Source organism: Micromesistius poutassou, assembly GCF_964030765.1.
Source record: "Micromesistius poutassou genome assembly, chromosome: 7".
NCBI classification, from domain to species: Eukaryota; Metazoa; Chordata; class Actinopteri; order Gadiformes; family Gadidae; genus Micromesistius; species Micromesistius poutassou.
Window position 1 is genome coordinate 7,898,008 of NC_140277.1, and position 26,434 is coordinate 7,924,441.

Genomic DNA, 26,434 nt, shown 5'->3' on the forward strand with positions numbered 1-26,434 from the left:
TGATATTGGCACCTTTTTTCTCCATTTGAAAATTTGTTGCTATAGAAAGTATATTCTCACTTTCGCATATACTACCACAAGTGATGTGTACGCCCATTGAAAAAGTGGGCGTTCCTCCGAGAAACCCCGCCCATTTGACCATACTTGGTCATTTAGCGGAACGTTGATTGACAGCGGGCAGCAGCTGCTGAACTGCCTAGACATGGCGGAGGATACGGCTTAACTGAGGATCGGCGACAGAGTTAGTAGAGTTTTAATAGCAGTTGAGGCTGCTTAGCACAGACTATATGGTACTTTAGAATAGATGAATATCCGGGGAAAGTCTATCCGCGAGGAAATAAACGAAAACGGTCCTATTTGCGAACAATATGTAAGATGGAAAAATGTATCGCTGTTTAGTGCAGTCAACAGCCCTGGGCAACAAACATGGCTTCTTGTGGGGTTTTTCTATTCGCTATCAAAATCGATCACCCATGCGATCCGATGCCATGGACAGGTTGGCGAAGTTCTGCACGCTGCAGTAAATGAGTGACTTGTGTATTCGCGTACTGCTCGAAGGTAAGAATACAACATTCACCTGGCCATCTAGTTAGCTTGCAAAGCTACGGAACTACTGCATATTAATAGCAATGGAGCCAAAGCACAAAGAGTTGCTCGACCAGTGCCACCAGAACTTACTGGAGTCCATAACAGATGCGGACCGACTGATCGACTTGCTGGTAGTTTCGGGCACCTTGAGCCAAATCGATAGGTTCGAGTTGGAGCAGAACTGTTCGTCCAGCGCGGAGAAAGTGGACCACCTCCTGAAGATGCTGATGAACAAGGAAAGCGACCATTTCCTAGACCTGTGTGTGGCCCTGGAGAAGGCATACCCGGACCTGTATTCGGCTCTTTTCAGTCATAACGGAGGTGGACCAGTCGACCACTCCACCGGTAAGACCCGAACACAATAACAACCCCGTGTACAGCCATTCACAACGAGCTCATCTTGCCACAGCACAAGTTGGTCAGTCTGGGTGGTCTTGGTCAGCAACACAAGACACCAGAGCTAGATGGGTTTGTTTGCCTGATACACACTACAACACACACATAAACAAAACTGCCCCCCCCCCCCCCCAATCAAAGAGAGGATGGAAATCTGACGGTGACGCATCTGGTATTATTTAGCATGCTTTCCCATTAACATTATTGCTATCATGCGTTGTAATTGCGTTGGTTGTAATTGGCTATTATTCACACACAAGAACACTTTGTGCATCACGTAGTATATGAGCAAATGCATTCAACACTGGCGTATGTTCATGTAGCACACACAACAGTAGTACGTTTATACGACAACGTGGGCTATTACTGGTTATTGTAGCTTCGTAATAAGCATGATTTGTCTCTCCCATGTAAAAAGGTTCAGGTCTTGATAATGCAAAGGTGTGTGTGTGTGTGTGTGTGTGTGTGTGTGTGTGTGTGTGTGTGTGTATGTGTGTGTGTGAGATTTTGAATACGAGTGCACCCTGCAGCCGACCAATGTATCAATGCCGTCACTGGATTGCCTGACGTGTTTCCATGACAACAGGCTTGTCTCTGACATGTGGGTCCGTGTCAACCTGTACACATATGTTGGACATAACCTATCCAATAACTGCTGCGAATCCATAATGCCAAGCCAACCATAGTCACTTAATGTTTTCTCATTTGACTGTTCTGTTGGTGCCCTTATTGAAGAATGGAGGGTCAATTAGTATTTTGCAATTAGTACTTAGTTCTTATAGTAATGGTCTTCACTAGAGTGGTTTTGGTTGGTTGTTGCACACAGGCGGAGGGCAGCTATGTGTAAACAACATCTGTTCTAGTTTTGCTTGTTTTCTCCCGTTTTAAGGACCTGAGTCAAGTGGCTCACTTAGAACCAGCTCTGTGCCTGGAGGGTGCGTTCCAAAATGCCCTACTTCCTACGTCCGCCATGTATTCACCATACTCTCAAAGAGACAAGTGGTAGTTAGTGGTCGGGCAGGTGGAAAGAAATCACTGACGGCGACGTCGGCTGTTGATGGGTTTTGGCCCAGCACCACCACAACTTGCTTTATGAGTGTTATGTCTGATGACTGATGAACTTCCTGTGTATGTCACCCATATGTTGAATCTATCTTTCCTCACTGCAAGGCCCCTCAAAGCTGCTTTCCTAGCTCTCTATGGATCAGAACCTCGATGGACGGGGGCCCTTGCCCACAGCTGTGCTGACCATCCTAGTGCCTCCCTGAAGTTCGCAACGGTACCGCTCAGTGTCCGATAAGCCTCGATATCGTCTAACTTGTGTATCCACCTGTGTCCGCAGAAGGCGTGTTTAGCCCGGTGTCCCCATGTTGGGTCAGCCGTGACAGTGGGACGAGTCAAGGCCTTGGCATTTTGAAAACTTTCATATCGCCGTGTTCTGGTTGGCCTTTTTCTGACACAAGGTGGGGTTGGGGTTGGCTTGTACACCTGAACCCTTTCGTTTTTAGATAACACCGAGTCCAAACATGGCCCACTGTTGTGTAGAGGCTGGCCAAGTGCCAGCGGTTTGCCTGCGGTTGTTAATCAGAGAAATACAGTCTGAAGTCTTGTGACGCGTGCATTGCTGCATGCTTGGCAATTTGAATATTTTTCTTACTTGGTTCCGGCGCTGTCATGCCTGCTTATGTCGTAGCCCTGTTGCAGCCCGTTTCGCACGCACCCTAGTGCGACTCCCAGTGAGTCTGACGGAGTGCCTTCAGGCAAGGCGATGGAGAGAACAAGTGCTGGGATGAGATCTGAACAGACTCCCCTCAGGTGTGTGTGTGTGTGTGTGTGTGTGTGTGTGTGTGTGTGTGTGTGTGTGTGTGTGTGTGTGTGTGTGTGTGTGTGTGTGTGTCTTGCTGACGGCAACCTGCTATCCCTCTGCCTTGCTGCCTGGCCGCTTCTCTCTTTAATCTCCCTCCTCTGCCAGCTGAGCTCCCCAGCGTACCCTAAATGAGCCCTATACCAAAAGAACCCCGCTCTACCATTCACAGAAGAGCAAAATAACACATTACACTCGAGTGGCATGTCAAAAAAATTCCTCCATATAGCCAGCTGTAAAGCGTGTACATTCTGTTGGTGTGCTGGAGGGTTTGTTGTGGAACAAACACAGCTACATGTGGTTTAGGAGGATGCTGTTGTACAGTGATTACAGATACATGTACTCAAGTAGAAGCTAGGGGTCAGGGCTTCTCGCTCAACGATTGTCCCAGAGAAACGCAGCAGACATTGGGGATTGAACCTTACGGCTGGAGGTCCCTTACACGCAACCTTACAATCTCCTTCCGTCCCCTCCGTGATTTTTCTCCCCTAATCAAATCATTGAGCACCACATTCCATGTGTAGGACTGAATGCTGCAGCCTGTTACGTGGACTCATCGCCTCCCTTACCAAGCAGATTAAACTCGCTGGGAGTAATGCAAACGGCAGCAATCAAACTGATTTCACGCCTCAGGATTCAACCCCTCCACCACCACACACACACACACACACACACACACACACACACACACACACACACACACACACACACACACACACACACACACACACACACACACACACACACACACACACACACACACACACACACACACACACGTACGTTCTGTAAATGGGGGATTTTCATCTAGTGAGAGGGATGAACTAGGCAGCGGGAAACTCTACCTGCCCTCCCCCCACCCTCTCTCTGACAGTGATTTAAATCCCCTCGGAGAGGAAGGAAAGAAGCACAATGCTGTGCCGACGACACACGGCGTCCACGTTTCACATCATTGTTTTGCTGCCTGTTTAGTTTCACTTTCCCTTTGCCCTGCTTTCCCCTGTCTTGTCATTTTATATACCACGTCTGCTCCTCTCTCTTGCTGTCTCGGTCTGTTTGTGTCTATTACGTGTTGGCTCTCTTTTGTGCGCTCTCTTTGTCTCTTGCGCACTCTCTGCCGCTGTCTTTATATCTATCTCATACTGTTGTCTTTATGGCTTTCACTCTCCTGTCTTTATTCCCCTGCCTCTCTGCCTCGCTGTGTCGGTCTCTCTCAGTTGACGATGGGATCCTCCTCTATGGTTTAAAATGAAGGGATCCACCAGGGAGTAAGAGGAAGTTGAGGGAGATGGAGGGGAGTGAGTGAGGGGTGAAGAGGGGACACAACAGGGCTTTTGTTGTTGAAAAGTTGAGCGGACTCAAAGTGCCCGATCAGCAGCTTTCTCTATGGCCAGCAGCCCAGAGCTTGGGCCAGTGTGCTGGGTTTGAGGGTGGTGGTGTTGGTGGGGACCTCTGTCAATCCATGTCCTTGTCCCACTCCATAAACCATAGGGGACGGACACAATGAATTATGACCCTGACATTCTGCCATGGCTGGTGATCTTTAAGTAACTCCCTTGAGTTGACTCTCTCTCTCTCGGTCTGTCATTCTCTCTCACTCTATGACTCTTTCTCTCTCGCTCTGTCACCCTTTCTCTCTGTCATTCTCTCTCATGTTCAATCTTTCTCTCTACCCGTCTTGTCTGTCTCTTTCGGCCTCTCACTCTCCACCTGCCCTCACCTCCTTACATCTTCCTCATCCTCTCTCTCTCTCCTAGACACTGGGTCCTTTCTGCGTCCCAATGGCGGTCCCCAATGACGCACAGGGCCACTCCTGTAGTTATCCGGCTGCCTTTTATCCGAGCATCATTTATTCATCTCTCCAAACTGACTCTAGCTCCGCCCCCTCCCCTCCACCCAAGCCCTCCTTCTCTCTCTCACACGTACGTGCGTGCAATCAATATGTCTGCCATTGGCCGGCACTCACAGCTGTGATTAACAGCAATTTGTAACGCCGCCACGTTTTACACGGGTTGTCAGTGTGTGGTTTATTGCGTTGCAGCTAAGCACTCGGAAGCTATCGAAGTGGTTCCGGGGTGGAATTGCAAAAGAGGCGAGTGTGTTTTGCTCGGCTTTTGCAGTGCTCAGGCCTCTTATCAGAGCCGATGGGCAGCGGGTGATATAAAGTCGTAATTAGCGGTGTTTGGGGGAGTCGGTGCGTGGGTAATCGGGATCAATATGTCCGTCTCTTCTAAAGGCCTCTTTGGAGCCCCTAATGAACGCCTTCCCCCCCCATGGAGTTTCACCGGGTCACTGGTGGCATTCTCCCAATTTAATCCCATTGATCCGTGATTAGTCGTTCGATTTGTTAGCCCCGCAGTCCTGACCCCCTTTGATCGTTCATTCATTTAAATACACAGGGAAAGTGGGTAATGCGGCAACTCCCCAGTCCCCCCAACTTCCAAACCCTAGCATCCTAGCATGTTTTTTTTATTCTTTTTTTTTTTTCACATTAGGTTTGTTCACGGCCAGCACTACATTCCAACTTGACACATGTATCGCTTCTTATGAATAACTAAACTGTAAGCTTAAGAGCTTAAACTATGGCTTTCATATACAGTTTCCATTTTCTCTCTACATTTGAAGCCGTTTTCTCTATCCTCACCAGCTTCTATCACAATTAACTATTACCATGTAGTAGAGTAGCAGACTCAGATCTTTTATCCAAAGCTGCAGTTAATTCAGATCCATGTTGTTATACTGTGTTTAATTTACCACCAGGTGTTATGATGATTAACCCTTGTAAGCCATTTCAATCAACATCACACCTGGTGGTAAAATAGGGGCTCTTTAGTGTGCAGGTAGGGTTTTCTCAGGTACTACAAGCTTGTAGCTATTTGAAGCCAGCAGACATTATTAATCAATCCCAGAACCTAAGCTGTATCAGTGTTTATTTTGTTATTTTTTTGTGATGAAAAGGAAGTAGCCAACTAGCTGTTATTTCCTCTTTATTGCACTAGTCTAAATAGCTTGGTTACAATGGTCACCCAGAATCTCCAAAAACAGCACAAACATCCATGTATAGGGAATGTGAAGTTGACATCACACCGCTTTGAACACTATAGCTGAATGCACCCTGTTTAAAGGCTTGTTGCCTCTAGTTCTGATGGTTCTGTTGGACAAGATGGACCCTGGCGTGTTGTCCCTTACCAAGGACTGCAGACATTAAGGTTTAAACCCAGAACCTTGTGGCTGGGAGTCAAGCGCCCTAGCCGCTAGTCTATCCTGCCCTATTTAGATTCTTAAATTAGAATTTGATACCACTGAATTGCGGTCATACTAGCCAACCCTCCTGATTTTCCCTGAAGAGTCCTCTCAGAGTAGTTACCTGAATTATGAGAATAGTTTTAAATTTAAATATTTTTCATTGTCTAATGGTTCATTATGAAGTTACTATCCATTCATAACACTGACACAATGAGAGCTGGATTGTAGGTTAATAGTTTGATGAATTACTAATCCAAACATAACGCAACGCATTGCGATGGACCATCAGGCAGAACTCTATCAGGTGGTAATGCTACTCGTGCTAGCTACCAACTACAGAAGAACGGAGCCAACGTGAATTTCTGTCTGCTTCTTATTTAGTGATTCACAGCCTTAAAATGTCCTTGAAATCTGGAAAGGAAGCCTTTGAAACTGATTCATTTTCTTGGGGATGACCCCCAGACCCACCCATGGTTGTTTTGGCAAATCTGCCTATTTCTCAAGATACGAGGGAAGTATGCCCACAGTGTCAATTTGTTGCAGTTGGGAACAAGATGCTGAATATTATTCTATTTTGGACGGATTTATTTGGATGGGTTCAACAGCAGTCAATGAGGATAGAAGGTTAAAATTGGAGAGAGAGAATAAACAAGGCAGAGTCTGGATGGAGATGGCCAGTGAGTCACACACAGGATGCATGATGTGCATGTGAATCATAGTGGTGTTCATAAGTGCCCCTTATCTAGCCCCTCCAGCCGTACTGGACTCCTTTTGACTCATTATCCATGCCCATCACCTACACATTTGATTGGCCCTTGGAGTCTTTGACAGCTGTTGTATTAAGAAGTAACCATACTGCTGTGCTGATTATTTGGTTTACCTTGGTTTGAGGAAAGGATGCCATTTTTCTCCATACATTCTATAGACGATGTGAACTAAACTCTTTCCAACTCACTTCTCAGCCCTCTTTAACTAGCCCTCTGTTTTCAAAGTATTTTGTTGTTTTGGTTTTTTATACATACAGGACCCAGTTAGTTGTATCTCGTATAAATGCTCTAGTCAGCTTTTTCGAGGTCATGGAACAGACCCAAAAGCACAGACAAATATGTCTTGCCCAAGAGTTTCAGTTTTTTTAAATTCCTCATTAGCAGCTCGCGGTGACAGTGAGAATAGCTGAAAACAGCTTTTTAAATATTTATTTTCTTAAGAATAGCACACAGTCATACTTTTGGAATCCTAACAGTGCTGCCATTTCCCACCAAACGGTCCTGAAGTGTTAGATTTCTCTGCTGCTCTTTAAGGGAAAACTTTTTATGGTATGCCACCATAGTGTGTGTGTATATTATGAATATACAGTGCATTCAGAATGTTTGGTGGTTCCAAATATCTTCCATTTGAGGACCATTAACAGCGCTGTAGTGTTGAGGACCCACAAAAGTTCAGAGCTACAGAACCTGGGTTGAGAAGATAACTTCTCAACCCTCCCCTCAGATCTATGCCCCCAAAAATAAAACCGTATTAAACTGTAATGAGGAAAACAATTAATTGAGTGTATTTTTAGAAGGAGGCTGAAACAGAGGAGATGAAAGGTACTGAATGCTTCCGGTGGATTCACGGTAACACGACCACCTCCTCCCATTTGATAACCCCCATGGTGAGTATCCTCTCACCCAACCAATCAACCAAGACCTTCCCCAATGCTCGTAGCCTTCTATTGTTTTACTGCCCTCACCACTCGACAGAGCACGTATTCACCATGGCACCACAGGGCGTCTCCGCCATGAGGACGTGGAAATCATACTCTGGCCATCTGAAGCAGCCACCATCTCTTCTTCTTCTGACTTGAGGGTGGTGGTGGTGGTGGTGGTGCAGAGAGTGGGGACGGGGCGGAGGGGGTGCGGTTATGTAGAGCAATATGACCCTTAAGGCAGTTCAAGGGTGGGCTCCCCTGACCTACTTAAGCCAGGATCCTGCTGTACGAAACTCCCGGTCGCCTCAGTCCTCCTTTTTAAACCGAACCGACCCAGTTTTCCCTTCCTTCTGCAACGCTGTGTCACTGAGAAACGGTGTGCCTCAGGGCGGGGCTGGGGCTTCCTCCCAACACACCCCGATTACCATATTGTGTGTGTGCGTGTGCGTGTCACGCCTCCCTCTGTGTGCCAAAGGTAGACGTGGCATGCCGGAGAAGCCTCTCTCTGTTGTTTATTTTTTGACCGCGGAGATGCCGAGCCCCCACCTTGTCAGGACACATCTGTCACGCTCCTTAGCGGGCGACGCAGGCGGACGTCGTCACTTGACCCTCAGCTGTCCTGACTCACTGGCCCCCCGTCGGCACACACAAGTGGGTTTTTCCTTGCAGTTGTTGTGCTCCCTAAATGGATGCAGGCTTTATCGATGTGCTCAGCATGTTTTACAAATGAGCGGGCAGCGAATGAATGTGGCAGGTGCTAATTGCTATTGATGATGAAATGCTGGACGCCGGCAGAGCCAATGCCACCGACTCAGTGGCCACGGGTTGGTCAGCCTTGATCTAATGTATAATCTATACGGCATTCATTACCATGGTTACAGAGATGGCTCCATACGTACTGTCCTCAGCTAGACCGCCATGTCTGTCGATTTTTGTATTTCTACACAATTTGTACAGATTTCAACGTCAACGTAACGATGCAATTTCAGATTTACGTTTAGGCGTATTTGGCGCACGCTCTTCATCCAAAGTGACTTTGAAGCGAGGCTGGCATCAAAACAAAAAGCTACCGATCAATATTGGGGCAGCTCTGAAAATATACCGCTGACGTAATTGCTTGTTTTGTGTTGCGCATGTATAATGACTTGGTTTACTGCGAATTTGATATTTCTCTGTCGGCTACGTTTCAATCCATACGGCCCCCTTGGAAGTATTTCAGGCAGCAGGGCTTTTGCTGACAACAAAGCGTCTTTTTTAAAAGGCCTCTTCCAGCTGTGCCGGCACCTCTCTGTGCTCCCCGGCTCAGTCTACAGCGATGACACTCAGATTAGCGCCTCGGAAACACAGCTCTCACCCTCTCGCCTCAACCATGTGGAAGAGAACGAGAGCATCTCTTCATCTGGAGGGAGTAGAGTGGAGGTGGAGGAGGGGGGATTTCTCGTCGTTGTCAGCTGTTTAATAATGTGAAATCAAACCTACCCCTAGCCCTCAGCAATTTCACAGACTTAAAGTGGAGGCTTTAGGCTGCGTCAGAACAGATTAAACAACCTCTACTCTCTCTACCCCCTTCGTCACTCCAACCCTCTTTCGTTTTCTCCTCTGTATTCCTCGTCTTCCCCCCGTTTCTCTCTTCATCCTTTCTCCTCTCTCGTTGCTCCTTGCTTCTTCCCTTCTGAAGAAGCTTCTTCGCATCCCCTCCCCTCCTCTTCTCTCCACCCCTCCCCTTCTCCCCTCCCCTCCCCTTCTCCCCTCGCCTCCCCTTCTCTCCTCTCCTCCCCTCCTCTTCCTTCTCCTTTCCTCCTGTCTGAAGGGCCCTGTATGGAGTATCTCTCTCTCTCCCTCTCTCGGTGTTGGAGATCATATTTAATTAGTCTAGTTGGCCCTGTCACACTTTAGCAAGGCTAGTGCCAAGGCTTCAGCTAAACCCAGTGGGTGGGGGGAGGGGGCTTGGGGAGGGACAGAGCTGGAAATCGACAACAGTTGGCATCAATCTTTTTCATGTCGTCGATGGTGGCAGTTGCCATTTCCCCCCCCCCCCAACATGTGTTGATTCAGTGTGGCCGCGTTGGTCCTGTGTTTTCAGAGCATTTGTTGAAAACACTTTACATTAAAGGTACATTAATTAACCCTTAAACAGTATGCAGTAATAGGCATTCATTACGGTAATTAATGTTCCCTTATTGTAAAGCGTTACCCATTTTTAAATCTATGACTGTTACGATACACAGAGCCGTCAAGAGAGAAGCTTGCGTCTTGCTACATTGAATGTTCACGCTTGAGTATTCCAAAACACGTTATGCGGCGAATGGTGAGCACAAGATGGGTATGTTTGCCTTGCCCTTCGGAGCAGGCACTTGGGTCTGTAATGAAATGGATTCTGCATAGCCTCCCCTCTCAAGCCGGCGTGAGTTATCCTCCGGCTTAATGGTGTGTACAGCTATTTAGATGGAGAACTGCTCCATCTCTCCCTCTCTCTTTCTCCCTCTCCCCCTCTCTCTCACTCTCACGCTCTCTCTCCATCCGGTTGTGTTCTTTGTTCTTTCCGTGTGCTTCACATGAAGGAGAAAAATAACGAAAGGAGAAAATCCCATTTCATCCGTGACATTCTGCCTATGTGGCACAGATGTACAGGGGGCTATACATCAAAGCGCCGCCAGGCATGCTGGGAGTTAGAGGAAGTATAATTACAACGGCAGTTCGAGTGATAAACCGCCAAAGCAGAAACTGCTGAAGTTTTTACTCCCGGTTATGAAACGGTGGAAGGATTTTTATATTGTGTGGGGAGTATAGGGGGGAAAAAAAAGTATCTCCTTGAAATGATATCATCTTTGCAACATAAGCTATCGTCACTATCTGCATTAGTCAATCTTTCCACCAGTTCTGCTTGGGTTTTTATAAAGGTCCATTCTTTAAGACGTCTGTTGTGTTTTTATCTGCAGGTTCAACGTACAGTGTGCTCTCCACCATGCCATCGGACTCTGAGAGCAGTAGTTCCCTCAGCAGCGTCGGTACGTACAGGACCTTTTGTGTTTGGACAGATGGTTTAATTTTATTTTACAGACTCCTTAAGCAGACAAATTAATCCAAAGAGATTTTACAGTCAGTGTATTCATTTTGGACCCGTCTTTAATAAGGAGCAGGTAGGGCCTACAGGCAGACTGTGGACACCGAGGCTCAAAGAACCCAAACCCCCTCGCCACTACACTATCCTCCCAACGAACGCATGGGAAAGACATGCTCATCCTTCTGTGCATCGTCTCTGGTCCCCAGTAGCTTATTTACTGCAATGGCAGCAAGAATACCGTTCTAAAGTTGTAACTATGTTCATCACGTATAGTTGTCGTAGAACAAGTCAAAACTCAAATGGAATATATATATATATATTTATAAATATTTAACTGAGAAAATTAGTACAATATATAGGAAAAATAAATAACACAATGACCACCTACAGAAACGCATAATCACAAACTCTCCCTCTGTTCTCTTGAGACCTGATTAAGCAACTTTACACCCCCCCCCCCCCCCCCTAGTTTTGACGGTGGTCCAAGTGACTCAACCATGTTACATAAACCTCTGCGAAGGGCCAGACATGGAGCCAAAGATGACTCTAATCCTCTGGTTCTGTCCCTGTGCCACAATCGCCGGTGGTGTTATAATAGAGACCCAACACTTCCAGAAAACTTCCTTGGGATACGAAACCTAAGAAATAACCCCTCCCTCCCTCCCACCCTCCCAGAATCGCTCCTGGAAATGCCTTTGTGCAATCTGGCGATGTAGGGCAGTAACAGTAAAAGGCCGGTAGTCTGTCTCCAGGTTAAGCACGAGGATGAGTACATTCTCTGCGGAGACCGATGAGGAGGATTACTCATTTAGTAAGGACAGGTGGAACGGAACATCCCTTTTCCTCAACAGCTCACTTTTTAAAAGACTCACCCGCGAACCGAATGAGGTCACAGCAAAGAGTGGAGGGAAGGCTCTGTCAGCGTGGGGGATTTACAGCTCCACAAAAGACACCCGATTCCTTTTGCATTTCACTTCTAACGTTAAGTATGTCAATACCGAAAGCGGGCTTTTGTTTAAACCATGGAAAGTACTGGAAAACATTGTAATCCCATTCATGTCACAGATGTGCCTCTTTCTCCTGCCCTTTTTGTTGTTTTTTATTGTTTTTTATTCTACAATCTGTGACTATTACAGTTGTGACCTTACAGATCCAAGTTAAATGCACAGCTGGTCATTGTGGACCAGCGGATTAAAATGGGAATTTGACAGGGGAGTGTTGTTATAGATATTTTGATGTTCATGTGGTTATTAGGGATTTTAATGAAATGTCGAGAGATGCATCTCATTTAGGATTAATCTTCACTTCCAAACTGCATGTACAAGTGGTACAATGTCAGTGTTAAAAACAGTGGTTACAGTGATTGACTCCCGTCTGAAAGGCTCTTGGTTCAAACCCCAATGTCCTCATCCTACCTACCCAGATCCTTGAGCAAGATGCCCTAACCCACATCCGCTCCCTAACGACATGTCCAACTGAGTTCACCAACTCGTCTGTCTGCTAAATGACTGAAATTAGATGGATACTTGGCTCTAGTAGCATGTGTGTGTACATATCGATACCACCCCTCCCTGAACAACAAACATATTGTCTTTCCTGTCTTGCCAACCACGTCTCCGAGCATCCGCTAAATCTCTCTCGCCCTCCCTCCCTCTCTCCCTCTCTCCGTCCCTCCGTCCCTCCCCCTCCCGTCTCCCGTCTTTCTCTCTCTGTTTCTCCTACTCTGTCGTTGTCTCTCTGGCTCTCTCTCCCTCGGTCTCTCTCTCCCTCTGTCTCTCTGTCCCTCCCGCAGGTTCGCCCGTGAACGGCGAGGCCTCCTCCCCTCCCCCGCCCGCCATGAACGACAACAGGCCGTCGGGCGACAACCTGGACGCCGTGCTCTTCCAGCTCCGCCAGGTGACCCGGGAACGGGACGAGCTGCGCAAGCGCCTGGCGCTGGCGTCGCCCGGGACCACCTTCGACGACTGCAGGTAACACTCACTCACTCAGTCTCCTCTCTTGCTCTAATGCTCCCGCGTGCTATGGGTCTATCACACTCTCTTTCCTCCTCACACACACACACACACACACACACACACACACACACACACACACACACACACACACACACACACACACACACACACACACACACACACACACACACACACACACACACACACACACACACACACACACACACACACTCATTCATTCATTCATTCATTCATTCATTCATTCATTCATTCATTCATTCATACTCTCTCTCGCCAACGAACACACACAGGCCATAAGCTGTCTGTCGCAATTCCCTTTATTTACTCTCTGTAACATACTCTTGTTTTCTTACAATGGGGGTATATACACACTGGGGCGGTTAGTTTGAATACACTCTCTGACCTGGAATTTATTGCTCCGAAAGCGGACAGAACTTTATGGACCGGGTTGTTTACTCTCAATGTCGCCGTCTCCGTGACTACATCCTCAGTTCCGGCTGCCATTTCATCATTCAATTCAACTCTCTCTCTCGCCCTCTCTCTCTCTCTCGCCCTCTCTTGTGCCCTCTCTCTCTCTCTTGTGTGCCCGTGCTCTCCCTGGTGTTGACTATACCTGGGAGAGTGAGTTTTAGCTGATGACACTGCGCCTGCTTTATGGTTTTATGCGTTCCACCAACCTCTGTGGGTACATCTGAAAATGGCATGGCTGTAGTATGACTTTTATTTTGAAGGACTGGTTTGATGTTTTGTCTTTTTGTGCGATGTTTGTAACTTGGAGCTATACAGGAAAACAGCAATTTTGCTTTTAAGTAATCTTTTGTGCGATGTTTGTAACTTGGAGCTATACAGGAAAACAGCAATTTTGCTTTTAAGTAATCACACATGCTTAAAGCTCTACAGACGGAAAGCAACATTAATAAACACCAAATTCTAGTGGTTGGGAATTTGACTCCCAGCGGAAAAGTTCTGGATTCCACAATGTCTCCTAACTTTTAGGCACCCTTGAGCAAGTTGCCCTAACCCCTACAGCTGCTCATAAGGTTGCTTTGGATAAAGGAGTCTGTTGATGTGCTTGACATACATCATTAAGTATGGTCAACTTAATAGTGTAAAAAAAAATATCTTTAATGTTTCGCTAAATATCCCGCTACTACATGGTGCATTGACCGTCGCTCCGCCTCTCTCTCTCCCTTACAGGCCGAACTCCAAAGTGGGCCACGACTACGACCGGCTGAAGACCCAGTGTATGAGAGCCATGGCGGACCTGCAGTCCCTCCAGAACCAGCACACCAAGACCCTGAAGCGCTGCGAGGAGGCCGTGAAGGAGGCCGACTTCTACCAGTCAGTGAAGTTGTACTAGCATGTCGTGCGTGTGGAGTTCCCATAGGAAACCGGTCAATACACAGCCAACTAGCAAACAATCGTCTCCCCTCCCAGCTCCTAGAGACTCATTTCAGCAAGGTTATTTTTCAGACTTTTTACTCAAAAGCATATAGTTACAGTATATAAATGTCAATATCATATTAAGACATTTTCTGATCTTTTCTTGGTTATGGATATTTTTCAGCTCACTCTCTCCTTCATACTGGTAGAGCCCCGTGGTGATGCTCGTGTTAGCTGAGAACGCTGCTACTGCTTTAATAAAAATATATGTAATGGTATCCATGCTGAAGACTAATTCAAACATAGTAACGGCCCTTTGGAGCTCCATCTGGTAAGTGGAGTTATGGAAGGAGGTCACATGTTGTTAAAAGCTTAAACTGTAATAAAATCACCCGGCGTGGCTGCTCGTGGGCCTTAAATCATCTAATGCACCATCGGGAAATGTCTGGGCAGCCTCCCCCACTTCCAGACCATCCCCAGCCACTCCAGCCTCTGTTCCACTGTGCAGCTTCCCCTCACTGCCTTATGATCCAATGCTTCTATAGCAAAGAGACGAATATAATTGAGCTATTTACAATTAGTTAGGAATTGCTACTCAATGCCGTGTTAATGAGACAGTGTACACTTATTACTGTAGTAGTAGGTTCAACGTCAAGAGCGTTTTTGTATTCAAGACTGCAATTATCCTGCAGTCATTACCCTACAGAGGATCTTCTCCTCTGTCAGTCAAACAGCAGCAGAATGAGCGAGATGGAAGCTGTTCACTAAAGAAGCAAAACTCTTGTCATCTGGACAGAGGGAGTTAACAGTGGGACGTATCGGCGGTTATGTTCATGTGCATTTCATTGGTTTTATTGTCTGTGTTCTCTTTAAATGGGGGTGAATGGAAATCTGAGTTGGGATATACCCGCAGAGCCAAACCTGTGCTCGTTCCTTTCAATCCAGTAGCAAACATGACCTCCACAATGTCCTTGCCTTGTCCATAAGTCCATGTTCAGTCAACACAGACCGGGCATAATCTGGGTGTTACTGTGTTTGGGTGTCTGGCAAACCTAGCTTAACTGCTGCTGCAGAGGTGTTGTGTGGTTATTTTTTCACATGCACAAACCCACACACACACTCACACAATCACAAAAACTCTTTCCATATTAATATTAATTAATACCCCCTTCTTCCCCCCCTCTCTTTCACACACACGTTTCTTTCTCACACATCCTCGCACACATTTTAATTGCCACACCCACACGCTTTCACACCTGTGCACCACCTCCAAAGGCACTGATTGAAGTGTTAATCCTGGTGTGTGTGTGTGTGTGTGTGTGTGTGTGTGTGTGTGTGTGTGTGTGTGTGTGTGTGTGTGTCCAGCATGCTGCACAGCAGGGTGCTGGGGGAGCAGTCCCAGGTGAAGGAGGAGCTGGAGGAGCAGAGAAGGGACAACGCCCAGCTGGTGCGGGAGCACAATCACCTGAAGCAGAGCTGCGAGGAGCTGCGGAGGCTGCACACGGAGGACCAGAAGGAGGTGGCCGATCTCCGGCTGCAGCAGCAACAGGTACTACTACCACCCCCTCCCCCCCTGGCTGTCCACCTCTGTGCGTCTCTGGCTGAGTGTGAGAGCACCCCCCCCCCCCGCTTATGGAACGAGGCGGTCGCCCGAGTCGACTGGGAACGCTTGTTGTAATAACACGGGGGGGGTTGGTGCTCTCCCCTGCGATTCGATTGGTTGATTTGGTATCCTCCCCCCTGTGATTCGGTTGGCTGATCTGGTGCTCGGGATTTGATCTGGTATGAGTTGTGGTCATTCTGTAAGCACGACGACGACATGCATAATGCCTAGGCAGGCATCTTTTTACCACAGCCCACATTTAAATAATAAAAAAAAAATGTGATGACTGCGATAATCACCTCTTGAGTTGTGCCCTGCATCAACACTGCTGCTCTCGTCTCCTTTTATATTCTGCTGCCTCAGTTCCCCCTGGGTGCTGTAGTGGGGAGTGCTGTGTTGCAAGCTGTTGTTTGAGTGAAGGCGAAGGGGGGGGCGGGGGTAGGGTGAAGGAAAGGGGAGGCTGGGGGGAGAGGGGGGAGGCAGGGCAGTGACCTGCATTGGGTTGCACTGTCTCCCTTAACTGTCTCCCCAGGGTGTTCAGTGGGGAGCAGGGGGAGTGAGTGAGTGAGTGAGGGGGGGGGGGGGGGTGGGTGGCGGCGGTTGACTGCAGCAGTGGACTGCAAGGACAGCCAAGGAAAACGCACGCGGAGCATTTCTGAAAAGGCCGCAGAAGGGCAAAGGCTCTGGCAGGCGTAAAGGGCACAGTGACTCGAGACTGTGGGGGGGGCGGTTAGGTACACGGTCGTGGTGTGCACCAATAGGAGTCGCTCGATACTGCCCTGAGGTCGTCCCCGGGAATGATCCGTCGCAGGAGCGATCGCACATCCGGTCGTGTAGGTACTGAACCTCACTCCCTCTGGGAAGAGAAAGAGCACTCGGTCAAACCTGGAGGACAGTTGACCCCCACCCTCCCTCCCCCCCTCCCTAATCCGTGGCCTAGTCAGGGATGCGAAGAGACAGCCTGAACTCTACCGGGTTTTTTTTCAACTCTTATTTCACCAAAAGGCCAGGACTCCATATGCTGCTACGAGGTCAACCCAGCGTTGCCATCTGCTGCTAGTATGGTGCAAAATATGAAAATATAATTAGAGATGATGATTATATTGCCCACCATGGTACATCCGATATCGGCCAAAAATATATATTCAGCGGTCGATGGCTTGGAAATGTGTTTAATTAAAAAAACACACAAAACAAACACACAGTTGGGTATCCCTACTAATATTAATACAGTATAATAAAAAATGTATCCATGCCTTCCCTTCCAATATGTTCTAATAATCCAGCAACCCTTTATGAAACCTTTTCGAATGTTAAGACCAATGCACACGCAGCGCGAATCAGGTTGTTTCAACAGAGCAAAGCACGAAGGAAGCGGGCGGGATATTTTGGCTTGCTTTATAATAGGAATGGACGCAAACACTGAAATACATTATTTAGTGTCCCGCTGCGGCCGGATGCTTTGGGCTTACGGCTCGATATGCAACACTTGATATTTCAAGCTAGCCTACTCTAAACTTGAGAATAATCAGCTCTGTTCTCTACAAAACCTAACCAAGCATTTTTTTTAAATGCTACCAGGTTAAAAGTAACCTATATTCATTGGACGACATGCATGTTAAGTGGCTGGGATTGGCCAGAAGACACGAGCCCCCGTAACGATCCTACAAACGGGATTTCTCTGGTTCTTGAATAGAGTCTCTGTGCAGAAACAGTCTCAGTGAACCCAGGTCGCTGTAGCCTCTATTTAGCGTCTCAACACCATGATGTGTTGTGACCCGTGGCCCCGCCCCCCCCCCCCCCCCCCCCCCCCCCCCCCAGGTGATGCGTGAAAGGGGCTCGTCGGAGGTGCTGAACCAGCTGTACGACTCGGCCATGGACAAGCTGGAGGGCGTGAGGAAGGAGTACGACGCCCTGAGCAAGCGCTACAGCGAGAAGGTGGCCAACCATAACACGGACCTGAGCCGCCTGGAGCAGGCGGAGGAGGAGAACCGGCGGCTGCTCAAGCAGCGCGACTCGGCCATGCAGTACCAGCAGCAGTACTCCACCTCCATGAGGAGGTGAGGCCACGGCCCCCCCCGCTCCCAGCGGGAGGATGAGCCATGCACACGCATGCATGCGTGCAAGCATGCGTGTGTGTGGCTCCTCCTCCCGCTGGGAGCGGGGTGGGCCGTGGGGTGGACGCATGCTTGCACGCATGCATGCATGCACACACACGCATGCACACATGCATGCACACATATGGATGTGTGCATGCACACATGCATGCACACATTTGCATGTACACATATGGTTGTGTGCATGCACACATTTGCATGTGTGCATGCACACATACTGGCACACACACAGTCTGAAAAGGTTCAAACCTTTTGCTGCCGCAGTGGGCACACTCCAATGTGAATCGCATTTGCATTGGAGTGTGATGACTCCCTCAGCAATGTCAAAATATTAGGCAGTTGGTATTACACACTCTATATACACAGTGCTAAAATGTGCACATTTTATTTATCCATTTAATTTTTTTCCTGTATATATGACATTGTTTTTATATCATTGGCCAGCTGCTGTTTATATTGTATTTTGTATCTCTTTTAATTTAATCACACCAACATTTTAGCATATTCTGGGGCCAAATTAAGAGTTTAATAAATAAGCCTTTGTGATTTCTGAAGTGCACTGTCTACGCCCCTGCCCTGCCCTAGGTTCGACTCGGTGCAGCAGGAGCTCAGCAAGTCGTCGGCCCACAACAAGGAGCTGGGCCGGGAGATGGAGCGGCTGCAGGCGGAGGCCACGCGCTGCAAGAATTTCCAGCTGAAGGCGGCCAAGGACTGCGAGAAGTACAAGGAGGAGCGGGACTCTGTGTTCAACGAGTACCGGCTCATCATGAGCGAGCGGGACCAGGTGATCAAGGAGCTGGACAAGCTGCAGACAGCACTGGAGGCGGCGGAGGCCCGGCTGAAGAACACGTCGTCGGAGAGGGTGGTGGCCAGCGAGGAGCTGGAGGCGCTCAGACAGGTGCTGGGCCGGTGGGGTCTGCACAGGGAAGCCATGATGTGTGTTCGTCTTGGCTAGCCATCATCTATGTTCTAGCGGACGATTTTTAAATGACAAATGTGATTGTAATGAATGTAAGAGGCAAGGAAATGAAAGTCACTGGTGCTGAATGGATTAGGTGATTGACTTAATCTGTGAACGATCCACCTCATAACTTTACACAGATCCTAACTGCTCTTTCCATCCTCATCCAACCCAAAGCATGTCTTTCCCTTGGTAGTAAACTACCCTTGCACATCGTTCATGCCTTGCACTTCAGTGGATCACAGATCATAAATCAGGCGGTTAATGACAGCAGACGAGTCAAAGCCCCTCCCCATGAGTTAAAGCCCCTCCCCCATGAGTTAAAGCCCCTCCCCCATGAGTCAAAGCCCTTCCCCGTGAGTTAAAGCCCTTCTCCATGAGTCAACATCCTTCCCCATGAGTCAACGTCCTTCCCCATGAGTCAAAGCCCCGTGCCATCAGTTGAACCCCCTTCCCATGAGTCAAAGCCCCTCCGCACTCCCTTCTGGCCCCTCAACCGTTGTACCCTCATCCCATCCAGTTTCAAGTATGGTCATTCTTGGCAGCCATGATTTCAATGATTTTGGTCATCCTCACCAAGTGAAAAAATAAGCGGTCCATTAAAAACAATATAACACACGATATATACACCAGAGGACTCTTGACCATCCTTAACCGTCAAACCCTTCTCTCCCCGGGGCGGCGGGACAATGCAGGAGCTGAACTCGTCCCTGGTGGACCGGGACCGGGCCCTGTGCGAGCGCAACGAGCTGCTGGAGAAGTACTGCCACGAGGTGAGGGACAAGGCGGAGGCGCAGAAGGAGCTGGGCCAGGCCTGCCGGGACGTGGAGACGGTGCGCGAGGAGCGCGACGTGGCCCGGAAGGAGCGCACCGAGGCCATCGTCCAGAGGGACCAGCTCCTCCGGGAGTACTACCAGGCCCGACAGGTGGGAGCACGCAAACGCAGCCCCGCCCCACAGAGAGAAACGAATCTCAACGTTTTGGTGTAACCGGATGAGACCCATTGAGATGGGGGAGTCTCTTTTTCAGACTCCAATCTGTAAACAAACCATCTACAGTATGTGATGTCTGCGGAGACTGTATGAGCATTGTGATTGGGTGTCCACTAGGTATAGTGGCTACTATCTTTGACAGCTCTCGGCTGTGTACTTTCCTAAATTGGTAATTTGTGAAATTACCACTAATGGTGTGCATAAAGATGGAAACGACCACTCGATCCTTCTAATTCCACATTCAGGACTTATTATCCTATTAATAAGGCCAAAACATACAGATTCATGTAAATTGTGTCATCGGGTCAAGCCTACCGCCCTTGGCGGATACAATATACAGCAGGTCGAAGGCCAACTGTCATAGCGAACTGTCAAACGACTGCCTTTCGATCCACGTGGTGGATAACCTAAGGCTAACCGACCCACTGACTCAAGGCTGCCACTGAGACTATGTTAAAGCTGACCTCACCCCTCCCTGCTTTGCGGCGGTCAGAAACAAGACTCTGCCACGCTGGACATGGAGCGGGCCAACAAGGAGATGGAGGTGCTGAGGAAGCAGTACGAGGCCATGTCCCAGGAGCTGAAGGAGGTCACGCAAGAGGCTGAGGTCGCCAAGTGCCGACGGGACTGGGCCTTCCAGGAGCGGGACAAGATAGTGGCCGAGAGGGAGAGCATACGGTACACCAAAGGAGTGATAAAAAGCTGTTTCCGGCCCTTGTTTTGTCGTGATGCCCGTCGACAGTTTGGGATGGTTTGAGTTTGTTTATCGGTGTAAGAAGGACTTGGATGGTGTTCTCAAACCTAATGTCTTGTGGGAAAATGCTCTAAAATACACTCTTTGGCACCTCATCTCTCCATTTCTGACCTTGCCAAACCTCCCTTTAACACACACACACACACACACACACACACACACACACACACACACACACACACACACACACACACACACACACACACACACACACACACACACACACACACACACACACACACACACACACACACACTCACACTCTCTTACACTTCGCTTCTCATTTCCCAGGACGCTTTGCGATAATCTCCGGCGGGAGAGGGACCGTGCGGTCAGCGATCTGGCTGACGCCCTGCGTAACCTTGACGACATGAGGAAGCAGAAGAACGACTCATCGCGAGAGCTCAAAGAGCTGAAGTGAGTCCCAGTCTCTTACGCACCAATAAACAGACCGTTGAACACAAAACAAAAGTGGATATGTAGTTTGGTAAACATCCCACTAATAGGGAGGTCGATAGGTGGGAAGGAGTCTCTGAGATGTGTGTGTTTGCGCGCGCGTGTGTGTGTGCTCCGTGTTAGTCTCTAAGCTTGTGTGAAAGCTCTAGTTCTTGTGCTTTGTGGACGTTGCGGTGCGTCTGTCGTTTTTTCCTGGCGCCATTTCAGCATGCACAGCTTAAAAGTGTAATCCCCCCCCCCTCCTAAAGTGTTTTGGACGCACGGATACACATAAACACGTGCTCGCTATTTCTGTCACTCTACAATCTTCGTCCTTATTCATTTGCATGTATTGTGCATTAAAGCTCCCCCTTCTGGCTGAATTTGTACATGACGGCTATGGGCCGCTATAACCAAAGCGAAACACAGTGACTTTTTGAGGGCCTTCCATCGACCTCTCTTTATAGAACATTAAGCCACGTTCCTAATGTCAAAGCTTCCCCAAAGGCATCCCTAGGTAGGAAGCCATTTACGCTTTCATTTGGACCTAAAATACAAAACTCCCCTTTTATTTTTGCTTCAGTGTCTGACCTTTAGGGGTGTGTGTGTGTGTGTGTGTGTGTGCGCGTGTGCAGGGAGAAGCTGGAGAGCCAGCTGGAGAACGAGGCCAGGTTCTGCCAGCTGATGGCCCACAGCTCTCACGACTCGGCGATCGACACAGACTCGCTGGAGTGGGAGACGGAGGTGGTGGAGTTTGAGAAGGACAGGGTAAGGTTCACGACGGGGGTAACGTTGTGTTTAATGTAGCAGACTGGGATAACCCCTTGTTTTAGACCAAGAGGGACCAAGTAGGCAGAGTCAGCGTACACTTCTGATAGACGCGTTAATCGACTTTTCAATTCACAGGATCCCAGAGCCTAGATTTTTTTTTTTTCTACAGAATTTTCCTGGCTGCATGCGTCATTCCCCATCGCTTATTTTAAAACATGCATATTAAGGTTCTGACAAGCTTGGTATGCATCAGCCATGCATGGCTGAAATGACGGTCTTAATGTCCACAGTTAAAGGACAGGTAAAGGTCTCCAAATGGCTGAGAGAGGAAATATGACATGATGTATATAGCATGTGTTATTTAATGACAGAAGTCAAGTGTGAATTGTAAGCACGTGAAATGACAGCCCGTTACGCAACGCTTATGTTGTGATTGAACTAAGGGTTGGGCTAACAATTGACTTAAGCGGACATTAGCCACAGGGACTGGGCTAAATAAATCCTACACGTATCCCTAATGTCAAACTTGGACCACAAAAAGAAGCCTCTTGTGTTTCCTCCTATGTGACGTGTTGTGTGGTTGTACTGGTTGCAGGACGATATGGACTTGAAGGCTCTGGGGTTTGATATTGCGGAGGGGGTAAATGACCCATATTTACCAGGCGACTGTGGGATATTTGTATCGCGGGTGGACAAAGGAAGTATTGCAGACGGAAGGTTAAGGTGAGAATTTGTACCTGAGCATTCTTACAAACTAGGCTATTTAGCAAGCCATTGTGTTTCAAATCACCAATTCTGATTGCGGTCTCTTCTTCCTCCAGGGTGAATGATTGGCTGTTGAAGATCAACGACATGGACCTGACCAATAAGGACCGGAAGCAGGCGGTGAAGGCGGTGCTTAACGGCGGGGGCCTGGTCAACATGGTGGTACGGAGGAGGAAGTCTCTGGGCGGGAGGACAGTCACCCCCGTCCACATCAACCTCATGGGGCATAAAGGTACATAGACCCCACGACCTCCACATGACCCATCACATGACCCATCACATCACCAACAATATGCTCTTTTAATTTTAACTCTGTGTATATCCCATAAATATATATTCTTCTTTATTTTAATGTATTGTGTGTATAGATATATTTTTCTGTTTTACGTTTTCATTTTTTTAAAATTCTATATTTAGTTTATTGACATTTATTATATTGAATTCCGACGACTGTCCTCTACCTCCCTCTAACCCTCACTACCCATCAGGGCTTAATGCGGTACGTCCTGTGTGATCTTTGTGCCCTTGTCCCAGAGAGTGGGATCGGCCTGGAGAGCGGGGTGTTTGTGACGGCAGTGGTCCAGGGCAGTCCAGCGGCCAGGGACGGCTCTCTGACCGTTGGGGACAGACTGATCGCTGTGAGTCCACTTTGGCTTCAGTCCTCGCCTAGCGTCTACACCAAAGCAAAGCTTTTTTTTTTCCCCCTATATGCTGACTTCTTCCCAACCATTCCAATGCCCTTTCTCTGTTCAAGAATAAGGAGTTAGTTGGATCTTGGCTTCTGAAATGAGAACAGTATTCTTAACTAAAAAAAAATAGTCATACACCTTTTCTTCTTATTTTTTCTTGACTTAATTATAGTATAAATTCCACCAAAGCAAAGCTTCTCTTTCTTTCCCGAAACTCACTTAAATTCTGTCCAGTCTATTCTCTGTCCGGATGTTGTCTGTTCGGATGAAACTCGACCGAGAACGACAGGCCTTTGTGGTGATGACACGGCCTGTCTACATGACAACCTCACAACAAATAATATTGATTACACCCTTGGGACATCCTCCAAAGTACTACCACCCGTGCATAGCTAAGGGGGATCAATACACATCCCTCCGGCCCCCAGTTACTCGTACGTCCGGTCCTGCGGGAATCGGCTGTTCAACTCAACGTGCATGCCTCCCGATCACATCAGCCCGAGTGCGAAACCTCACCGCCACTTAATATTTAAATCCTCCGCATACACTTCCCATCTGTGAGAGCTAGGTGGCGACGTGCCCCCACCAAAGCGCCGAACCAGCCCTGTGCTCAAGCCTCTCAAGAAGCTCTCACTCTCTCACGCACTAACTCTCATTCACCCTCCCACTTTTTAAGCATGACCTTGATACGTACCCTAGTGTCTGCCAGCAGAGCCCGGAAATCCTAATCCCCCCCGCCCTCACCAACCACTTCTTCTTCTAACTCCAGTGTGCGAGCTACTTGTATGACATAAGTATACACATAAATAAATAAATATGAATGTAGATATAAGTAAGGCTTGGATATCCTCAGCCCGATCTCTTGGCCCTCCAGGGGAAGCGATACGCCAGCTGATGGCTTGTTCGCGGCGGGTAGTTAGCGGGAGCAGGAACAGATGACACCCTTAAGAGGACGCTAATCGCCGGAAGGAGCCTCTTCTTATATATCATGCCCCTGCGGCTGTTAATCACACGGCCGTATCAAGTTGTATGCCACGTATTAAATGCTTCGCTGTGCTCCCGGGAGCGGGAGAGAGGGGCAGTGCTTTGTAGAGGGATTGAATGTGAATCATGTGAAGTGCTGAACTCGCAATGAAATATGCATTGGTCTGCACTTTATTGTTTTTAAGCTGGTCCCTAGCTGGGCTTTTTACAGAGACACCCGCCACTTGGATAGACACTTGAATCAGCGAAATGTTAAATGGCTATAAATGTTTGCGGGCTATTTAAAGCTTGTTATTTTGGTCTTATTTTACTGTGACTGTCCTGTACTTTCTTTTGTGACACCTCATTTTCCATCTGGGACTAGTTATATATTTATATCAAAAGAATATGACTCACACCTTCTCTCTGGTAAACATTTTAAATAATAATTTAAATTAATCCTTTTGTGACGCAAATATGGGGTTGCAGTGTGTGATGCTGTGTGGGCTGGAATCATCTTGGCCTAGATTCTTTACTGTCCTCACTGCTAAAAACCAAGACAGGTTCTTCAATGCACGAGACAAATGCCTCAGGTGCGGGTATGACATTAACGTGGTTCTTGAGACACTTGGCATGCAATGTAATATTTTTGTTTTGTTTTCCCAGATCAACGGCATCGCTCTGGACAACAAGTCGCTGACAGAGTGCGAGTCTCTGCTGAGGAACGGCCATGATTCTCTCAGCCTCTCTCTGATGAAGGTGGGTCGTCTTCCTCTTCCCCAGTTATCTCCTCGCTGGCTCCTTCACCTGCTGCTGCTCTTTGTCACGTGTGTGATTAGGAGGGAATTATGACCCTGTCACTGACTGGAGTAACACTACTTCAGGTTAACTGGGGCCTTTTCAGATTCCTTCTTAAACTATTGTTTACTTTCCTTTGTCATATCATCATATTTACTCCAATGAGGACTGTTTGTTTGTTTTTCCCCGTTTGGAAGTGGCTTTGGATAAATGCTTATTTTCGTTTTGTTGAATGAATCAATGTGTAAATGTTAAATGTTCTCTGCGCAGTTCTTCACCCACACGGCGTCGGGCCAGAACATCTTCGAGAGCCTGCGGGACTCGTCGGAGAAGCCCAACGGGCGCGGCCCCCCCTCCGAGGTCCACGCCCGCAACGGCCGCAACCTCAAGCACAACAGCTCCACGCAGACGGACATCTTCCTCTCCTCGGAGCACCACCCCTCCACCGCCTCCACCACCACCATCGCCACCGTCAGCCTGGGCAGCATCGGGGGCGAGAGGCTGCGGGGGGCGGGTCCGCGGGGAGGAGGCGGCGGCGGAGCCCGGGGTCTACGGCGACATGAGGAAGCCCTTCTCCACGGGCTCGCTCCACGCCATGAGCCTGCGGCCCTCCACGGAGCTGGCGGTGGCCGGGCGCTACGGCGGCCCCAGCGCCTTCCAGGAGTGCTGCCCCTACGCCCGGGGCCCGACCTCGCTGCCCTACGACCCTGTGTCGGCGCCGGACTGCATCGTCGGCGCCGAGGCGGGCTCAGAGAAGAAGCACAGCGGCGGCACGTGGCCCAAGGTGCTGGGGGGCGGCGGCGGCAGCGCGGGGGACGGCCCCGCCCCCGTGGCGGCGCCCACGCAGCTGTCCATCTACAAGTCCCCCAAGCAGAGGAAGTCCATCTTCGACCCCGACACCTTCAAGCGGCCCGAGACGCCGTCGTCCGCCGCGGCCAAGCTGGAGTACATGGTGGCCAGTCAGCTGGCGGCCATCGCCTCGCACTCCCCGCAGCCCTCCAAGACGGACTCGCTCTCCTCCTCGTCCACGGCCACCCCGACGCCGCCCACGCCCCCCGCCCGCACGGACTCGTTCAAGTTCAAACACAAGCACCAAAGCAGCTCGGCCTCGGATTGCACGGTCACGTCGGACGGCGCCGCGTCCGCGGCGACGGGGGACGCGGGGCCCGGGCGCGAGCGGGGCGGGCGCGAGCGGGACCGCAACGGCAACCACTACTTCCTGGACGCCAAGGTGCTGACGTCGCGGAAGTCGTGCGACGAGGACATCGGGCGCACTCGAGGGGAGGAGCCTGAGGTGAAGAGGCCCCGCCCCAAGTCAGCCCCCGCCCTCCGGCGGAGGATGACCCCCCAGCCCTTCGCCATGCCCACCTTCCAGGTGA

At 48.9% G+C, this 26,434-nt stretch overlaps 1 protein-coding gene across 1 annotated transcript in view; it reads left to right on the forward strand.

Moving 5' to 3' along the window:
- The first annotated feature begins 219 nt into the window (after positions 1–219).
- The window catches only part of LOC311350502 (disks large homolog 5-like), a 46,007-nt gene continuing 19,792 nt past the window's right edge, over positions 220–26,434 (forward strand). Inside the window, 17 exon segments of the mRNA XM_084470521.1 lie at positions 220–933; positions 10,724–10,792; positions 12,641–12,818; positions 14,022–14,165; positions 15,573–15,756; positions 17,632–17,870; positions 18,513–18,825; positions 19,584–19,814; positions 20,374–20,558; positions 20,926–21,051; positions 21,705–21,837; positions 22,436–22,563; positions 22,662–22,837; positions 23,140–23,243; positions 24,924–25,016; positions 25,326–25,562; positions 25,564–26,430. Of these exon segments, the coding sequence (XP_084326647.1) occupies positions 630–933; positions 10,724–10,792; positions 12,641–12,818; positions 14,022–14,165; positions 15,573–15,756; positions 17,632–17,870; positions 18,513–18,825; positions 19,584–19,814; positions 20,374–20,558; positions 20,926–21,051; positions 21,705–21,837; positions 22,436–22,563; positions 22,662–22,837; positions 23,140–23,243; positions 24,924–25,016; positions 25,326–25,562; positions 25,564–26,430 (3,711 nt within the window). The 5' untranslated portion in view covers positions 220–629.